The sequence below is a fragment of the Triticum dicoccoides genome, chromosome 1A (genome assembly GCF_002162155.2).
Source record: "Triticum dicoccoides isolate Atlit2015 ecotype Zavitan chromosome 1A, WEW_v2.0, whole genome shotgun sequence".
Taxonomy (NCBI): domain Eukaryota; kingdom Viridiplantae; phylum Streptophyta; class Magnoliopsida; order Poales; family Poaceae; genus Triticum; species Triticum dicoccoides.
Window position 1 is genome coordinate 470,098,987 of NC_041380.1, and position 8,310 is coordinate 470,107,296.

At 49.0% G+C, this 8,310-nt stretch overlaps 1 protein-coding gene across 1 annotated transcript; it reads right to left on the reverse strand.

Moving 5' to 3' along the window:
* Nucleotides 1-720: 720 nt before the first annotated feature.
* On the reverse strand, nucleotides 721-3,538 carry LOC119279872 (NAC domain-containing protein 35-like). Its single transcript, XM_037560957.1, has 3 exons — nucleotides 3,088-3,538; nucleotides 2,721-2,995; nucleotides 721-1,719 (listed from the first exon to the last, which is right to left on the reverse strand). The coding sequence occupies exons 1-3, from the start codon at nucleotides 3,356-3,358 to the stop codon at nucleotides 1,087-1,089; spliced, it is 1,179 nt and encodes a 392-aa protein (XP_037416854.1). The 5' UTR covers nucleotides 3,359-3,538; the 3' UTR covers nucleotides 721-1,086.
* Between the last annotated feature and the right edge of the window lie 4,772 nt (nucleotides 3,539-8,310).

Genomic DNA, 8,310 nt, shown 5'->3' on the forward strand with positions numbered 1-8,310 from the left:
CTGGAGAGGAGCGACGAAGGGGCCCCCGGTCGCCCCGCTCGGGGAGGCGACGCGGGGGTACGGGGAAGGGAAGGGAGGAAGGGGAGGGGTAGGGGAGCGGGCTCCGGCTAGCGGCGGCGACGGGCTCCGGCGGCGGCGGCGGCCCCATGCGGGGGAGCCGCCAGCAGCGGCGAGGGAACCCTAGGAGCGGGGCGTTCACGAGAGCGGGGCCATACAACCTAAATTAATGTATAACAAACATCCTAGAGTGCAGAGAGCGAAACCGGCCAAAACCTAGCTATTGCATCCAGCATGCATGTATAACAACAAATTTACGAACTAGTCTTTACACCATTTGCCAGTAGATTGTCTTCTCCATCAATCAAATAGCAGATACATACAAATCGACAGGCATCTCGCCCAGTCATTCTTGCCTGGCCGGCCGGCCGGCACATGCACTTCAGCACAAACGAACTCTAACCATGCATGCGGCATACGTATCCTTACCTTTTGCAGCCAGTGGCTCACAGCAATGAGCAAAACACTACGCAAAAGAGCAAGAGCAATAATCACATGGATTATTCCATGCACACGCCAGTTAATCCTCGCCTTATCTGACACCTACCGCGCCTGCAAGTCTTCCCCCCACTCATGCAGAAAGAAACAACCCCTGCTGCAACGGTCTCCCGCCAATCATGCACACATTATTTCATGTGCCATGCAGAATTGCAGATTAAATGCTAGTAGAAACAACTGCCTGCCCGAGGCTTAGATTTTGGGTGATCACCATTCAACAGTGTAAACTAACCTCATTTGCTGTTAAACACATCGATCCGGGTGGAGTTAACTAAGACATGAAGCTGAACGTTTAGACTGACTGAACACAAACTTGTGCTTACAACATCAGTGCTATATATATCTTAATTTAGTTCTGAATCATATATACCACTTGCTGAAGAGTGGTGAAAGGGTATAATGTAAAGTCTAGGTTGATGGTTTTCAGAGTTAACCGTGGCTGCGAAAACCTACGAATTATGCATAGTGCCACTGCCCACTGGCATATGCAATGCAACCTCCTCTCAAGCCTGCATTTACTTGGTTTTGGAGTCATTTAAAACTAGAACTTCCGTAGTCCCTGCTGCCTGAGGTGTCAGGGTGGATCCAATCCCAAAGCTTGTCGGCCGGCGACACCGGCATCTCTCCGAGGGGCGGAATTTGCGACGACGACGGTGAGGGGAGGAAGTGGCTGCCGACGGCCGGGTGGTTAGGGTAGGCCTGGCTGTGGCCCACCAGCCGGCTCAGCTCGTCCCCCGGCGTGGAACTGCTGCCCATCATGGGTGCGTCTGCCAGGGCCATGAGCGAGTACGTGCAGCCCCTCGCGCCCGGCGCAACCGACATCGTTGAGCTCATCGCCGACGCAAAGGCGCTCGCCCTCGGGGGAGGAGGAGGCCGCGGCTGATGCAGCTGCGGAGCATTATTGTGCGGGGTGGCCTGGTCCATGATGGCTGGCAGCGGCGCCGACGAGCACTCGCCTTGGCCGAGTATGCCGTGGAAGCTGGGCTGCTGCGTCGGTGACAGCGGCGTGGACGACGGTGATGATACCTGCTGGCCAGCCGGCGGAATAATGGTGCGTGAGGTGCCCGGCCTCGCCGAGGCCGCTTGGGCGTTGCTGGAGGAGGGCCTCCCGTGGCCGTCGTCGATGCCGGAGCGCTTGTACACGCGGCAGAGCGAGATCTCGGACTGCATGCATGAAACATTTTGTGAACTTCGGATAAACTACATAAGCAAGCACGATCAAATTAAGGAATTCAGAATTTACTGCGACACGTCAAAGCTAAAGAAATTACTATCAATACCAAAGATCTTACACGAGTACGGCCCTGTTTGGTTCATAAGTCCTATGACTTTTTTTAGTCCTAACATATAAGTTCCAAGTCCCTAAAAAGTCCCTACCTGTTTGGTTCCTCGGATTTATAAGTCTCTATAAGACCATATTATAACTATAAGTCCCTATAAGTCCCTCCTTGAGAGTCTTATTTCATAAGTCCCAAATGCCCACTTTAAGTCCCTATAAGTCCCTCCTGTTTGGTTTAGATGAGACTTATAGAGACTTATTTAAGTCCCTAGACCAATAAGTCCATGAAAACAAACACCCTCTACGTGTACGTGATACTAGCTAGGTGGCATAGGATGCAGTAAATTGAGTGAGGACTGAGGAACAGGGTGCATGCTTTTCATATGAAGTGAGCGCTAGCTGTGAGATGGAATTAAATGCTTCAATTAAGTTCGGATCTGAATATTTGAGCAAAGGGGAGCTGAATTGACTGTTTAGCTTGGACATGCAAATAGTTAAATTGAAGAATCTGGAGGACATGCAAGTGGTATCTAGCCAGCTATAAGAGGAATTCTGAATTCAACATGGCAGCGTTTGTACATGTCCATATGTATGCCAAAAAGAACGAGCAAAAAGCGAACCCTAAGCTCTTAGATCTGAAAAGAAAGAGAGGAAAGGCATGTCACATGTTCATGTGAATCATGCCAACCAACAAAAAAGGTAGCAGTGAACAAAAAGCAGATCAAATCAATGATTAACAGCATGAACAACGGCTGGTATATAGCTAGCTTCCCATGATTTCTCAAAACAAAGACCAATCAAGAGATGAGGAATTTCCGGGTCTTAAGTCTGGCCTCCAAATTCCAAAACCCTAGTCTAATTTCGCTTGCTTGATCGCGGCAATTACCTTGTAGAAGAGATCCGCGTCGGTGGTGGGCGGCGGGAGGCGGTACTCGTTCATGATCCAGCTGCTGCGGACGCCCTTGGGGGCCTTGCCGGAGTAGAAGACGAGCGTCTTCTTGAGGCCGATGGGCCGGCTGTTCTCGCCGCGGATCATCCTGTCGGCCCCCGTCGCCTTCCAGTACCCCGACGCCGTCACCCGGTTCGGCCGGTCGCCGTTCCGGTACTTGCGGTCCCGGGGCACGTAGAAGAACCACTCCTTCTCCCCAATCACCGCCATTGCTGCCAACAACAAGAAATCAATCAAGACCCCAATCTGCCAAGATTAATTTGAGCTAAGCGGTGTGTGGCTGTGTGTTCTAGCTAGTGTGTACCGGGGAGCTCCCATGGGTCAAAGCGGTAGAGATCGAGGAAGGTGATGAGCTCGACGTTGAAGCGCCGGCCCTCCACCTTGCGCCGGAGGTAGAACTCGATCAGCTCCTCCTCCGTCGGGTGGAACCGGAACCCCGGCATCACCAAGTCGTTCTCGTGCGAGTCGACTGCCGCCTCGTCGCTGACGCCGGCCACCGGCTCGTCACCCACTTCCCCTCCTCCTCCTCCTGCTGTCGCCGCCGAAACGCTCCCTTCGTCGATGTCTCTGCTCATGGCTGCCGGCTCTCCCTCGCCGTACCTATTGCCCGCATAGCGCGCGTGTGCGCACGGCAGCAGCAGGCCGGCGAGCCAGCTAGCTAGGGCAACCAGATGGCTGAGGAAAGGCAAGCGATTTGGGGGTGCGCAAGTAGGTGGGAGGGAGAGAGGATAAGAGTGGAGTTTGCACCATCGATATATACTGGAGTGGAGGCTTTGCCTAATGATCCATTGATCCTGGTTAGTTTTGATTGAAACGGAGTATCGATGATTAACTTGGTAATAATTAATGGCTAGTAAGTGTGGTGCCTACTAAGCACTGGCTAGCCTTAATAGTACGGTGGTACTACAACTATGTACATGTATTGATTTGACACATGATGAAACCTTTTTGTGATATATGATTCCCTGAAAAAAATTATAATTGCTTACATTATGCCGGTATATTTGTACATGGAATATCATGGCACACTGTAGTATATGATCTAAAACAAATTAACTGTAACTTTTAGAAGGAATGTGGAAAGTTCTACTTTATAGCTTGTAAAAATTGTAGCAACGTGGTAACTGAATTACCGAAGGTGCATGGTGGAAAATACAATAAAAGGAGAATACAAGGGGCTAGGTACACGTAGTGTTCCTACTGATGTGATGTGTGCCTTTGTTGCTTTAGCTAGGTCGACAGACTTGTTGGTCTTGAGCTGGAATTCCTTGCAAGATCCAAGACAATACATTTGATGATTATAAACTACTAGTAGTAGCTAGAGCCGTCACGCATCACGGTTGAACTTGAAGAAAACAACTTGGTTCCTACCACCTGTTATGCTACGTTGTACTCTGTACTTCCTCCGGTCCTTTTTACTCCGCATATTAGATTTGTATCAAGTCAAATTTTACAAAGTTTGATTAAATTTATATTAAAAAATATCAACATCTACAATATCAAATATATATACTATGAAACTACATTTCATGATGAATCTAACAATATTGATTTGACATTGTGGATGTTGATATTTTTTTAATAAGTTTGGTCAAATTAAAGAGACATTGATTTCGGATAAAACTTGTATGCAGACTAAAAAGGACTGGAGGGAGTATTTATTAATCCACTTAACTAGCTGGGTCCTTTGAGTTGAAGGATTTTCAGATGAATTTTGCCAAACAAAATCCATATATGATAGGCCGGCCGGGTTGGGATAAAACCAGACTATGCTGCATGATTTTCGTGGATGGACACTTGGGCAGGCCGGCCGGGGAACCAGTGGATGAGCACTCGATCGAGAAACGGCACCAGTGACCTTTTGGGAAGAAGTGGTCACCAACAAAGGGAGTTAAAGAGGGGAAAATGACCAGCCGGGATGAGAACAACTTTGGGCGGCTACCGCTCCTGTGATTGAGATGGGTGCTTGCATCTCTGGTTTGTGGATTGTGCATCCTGGCCGGCTCGCCACCCTGGGTTTCTTGATCCGGTCCTTTTCGCAACGTATCTTTCGCTTTTTCGTCAAGAAAAAGGGAAATGTTTTCCTTTCCTATTGCAAATTAATCCAATGTTACTTCTTGAGTAATATATACCGTCATGGAGTTTTAGGGGGTTAATCCAATGTCCTTTCAATGCTCCTCTCCAGAAAGAAAAGACAAGACTTAGGGTTACTCTGCTATCCGCCGGCGCCGCCACCGGCCCGCCTCGTCTTTGGTGGCCCTAGGGCCATGGAGGCGTGGTTGACCCTGGCCCTTGCCAGCGGGAGGGATCTTGCTCTGTCTGTAGGGTTTTTTTTCTACTGTGTTTAGCATTTTTGTCCTACTTAGAAAGGCGAGGCGATGGAGGCTAACTGAAGATGAAATAGGGTTCTTCCTCATAGCCCCCGTTTTTTGTGATGCGTCTAGCGTGGAGGGCATGTGCGGGTGTGTCTCTCGCGGATCTCACGGAATTTGGTTGGTGCTGGTCTTCAGTGTACCTGCTTGAATCCAGACTTCGTTCATATGTCTACAGGTCGGATCCTTTCGATCTATACTTCTTTTCATCAGCGATGGTTGCTGTTCTAGTATGCTGGTCCCGTAAGGCTTAGCACGACGACTTCTTAATTGTCTACCCGCAAGTTTGACCCGTCTCTGTGAAGGAGGGTGATGATGACGGCGCGCTTCGGCTCGCTCCAGTGCTTGTAGTCGTCGCTATATAGTCTAAGGATATTGATGTAATTTTTGTTATTTATGTGTTCTTCGTACTACCATGACATGATGAATATTTCGAAAAATTTCTTGAAAAATATCCAATGTCATGGTACACAGTAGATAGGTGCATATAGCAAGAGTACTTGGAACTGAGAAATTAAGGCGGCAGCACTGTGACCCTCTCTAGCTAGCAGTGACACTCCAACGCGCTGTGATTCCTCCACAGGCATGCATGCACGCGTGGAGAGGCAGGCAGCTCATATGTGGGCACTGCAGCAGCCGGGTGGTCCATGCATGCATGGGATGCGAGCGAGGTCGGGGTTTATGCTTTAGCGGTGCGATTGCCGATTGGTGATCGATGGACGTGAAATAAATTCTTCGTATCATGAGCTACTAGCTTTAGCTACTAGTAGAGGCCTTCTCCTCGAGAGGGCACTCCCAGCGCCCATGGCATATGCACCAATTTTTCACAAAGTACATTCTAAGCACGTTTAAAAATGTCAAATTTAAAAGCAAATTTCACGCATACATGTCCGTAAATGTGTGTGCGTAACATAAAGTTTTGTGAAAAAATATCATTTCATTTTGTCTCAAAAAAAAATCCAGTGCTTCTAGATAGCGTTTCACGACACTTTTTTTGTGAGGCCACAATTTTTTTTGTTTTTTCATGAAACTTTAGGCACGAACATGGAGACATAACTATGCAACATTTTCCAGATTTTTAGCATTTAGAAAATATGTTTTTTAAAGTGGGTTCATATGTACCAGGTTTATCCATGCATTTTCCTCTTCTCCTCGGCCTTTTCTTTTCCGTTCTTTGCCTTTTGCACTGTGTGGATCCAGGCCACCTAGGAGCGATGCACGGGCCGTCCTGGCGTCCACTTCCCTCCCTCATGTTGCCGCGCCAAGGTCAAACCCCACTCACTCCAATTGTTTTAGGATTTTCGTTCTCTGATTTACTTATGGTACTTTCTTTTCGAGGTAAACCACATGCATTCATTCATGTGCAGAGTTACAAACCCACACGTAGTTATGATCCAAATGCACCCAGAACACAACTGATACAACACTTTGCAAAAAGAATCCCACAAGAAAAGCAATGAAGCCCTTCAGGGACAGAAAGCAAAACAAATAATCATCACCATACGTCGTCACCATCGGAGCTTTCGTAGGATAGAGAGGAGTCACCAACATCCCTATGACAGAAGAAAATCATAGCAAATGCTTGGCTGGTTCTTCAAAATAGGATTTGGACATCAGACCGCTTGATCTGTCGTGGCTGGCCCAACTGCAACGTGTGCCCTCTTTGCAAGCAAGTACAGGAGTCCGCTGCTCACCTACTCTTCTAATGTCGCTTCACGTTGCGCATTTGGAACAACATTCTTCCGTGGCTTGGAATGCAGCACATCTCTACTACTTCATGGTCGGCGAGCGCTTTGGTCAAAGGATGGTGGAACGGTAACTGAGGGAGTCCTGGATTAGGGGGTCTCCGGACAGCCGGACTATATCCTTTGGCCGAACTGTTGGACTATGAAGATACAAGATTGAAGATTTCGTCTCGTGTCCGGATGGGACTCTACTTGGCGTGGAAGGCAAGCTAGGCAATACGGATATGTATATCTCCTCCTTTGTAACCGACCTTGTATTACCCTAACCTTTTCCGGTGTCTATATAAACCGAAGGGTTTTGGTCCGTAGGACAACATACAATCATACCATAGGCTAGCTTCTAGGGTTTAGCCTCTCCGATCTCGTGGTAGATTAACTCTTGTAATACTCATATCATCAAGAATAAATCAAGTAGGACGTAGGATTTTACCTCCATCAAGAGGGACCGAACCTGGGTAAAACATAGTGTCCCCTGCTTCCTGTTACTATCTGCCTTAGACGCACAGTTCGGGACCCCCTACCCGAGATCCGCCGGTTTTGACACCGACATTGGTGCTTTCATTGAGAGTTCCTCTATGTCGTCGCCGTTAGGCTTGATGGCTCCTACTATCATCGATAGTGACGCAGTCCAGGGTGAGACTTTTCTCCCCGGATAGATCTTTGTGTTCGGCAGCTTCGCACTGCGGGCCAACTCGCTTGGCCATCTGGAGCAGATCGAAAGTTGCGCCCCTGGCCACCAGGTCGGGTTTGGAAGCTTAAACTATACGGCTGATATCCGCGGAGACTTGATCTTCGATGGATTCGAGCCCCTGCCTTGTGCGCCATGCGGTCACGATGAGTACGATTTAGCTCTACCATCGGACCGTATTCAGGAGATCGCACCGGCGGCCGCTCCGAGCCTCAATTTGGAGCCAGTTGCGCCATCCATGGACGGGTGGATAGACCCCGTCACGGAGGCCATATCCTCAGTGGCGATCGAGCCGAATATCGACCTTACCCTTCACGAGAGCCGTGTTGCCAAACTGCCAGATCCTTCTCTGGTCACGGACTTCGAACCGCCTGCGCCCGTTCCTATCGAATCCGATTGGGCGCCGATCATGGAGTTTACCTCCACGGATATTTTTTAGCACTCGCCCTTCGGTGACATACTGAACTCATTAAGGTCTCTCTCCTTGTCAGGAGAGTCCTGGCCGAACTACGTCCGGCAGGATTAGGATGCGGATGACGAAGAAATTCGCCGCCCACCCACCACCCACTTAGTAGCCACTGTCGACGACTTAACCGACATGCTCGACTTCGACTCCGAAGACATCGACGGTATGGACAACGATGCGGGAGACGAAGAGGAACCACTGCCCACAGGGCATTGGACATCCACCTCATCATACGATATATACATGGTGGACACAC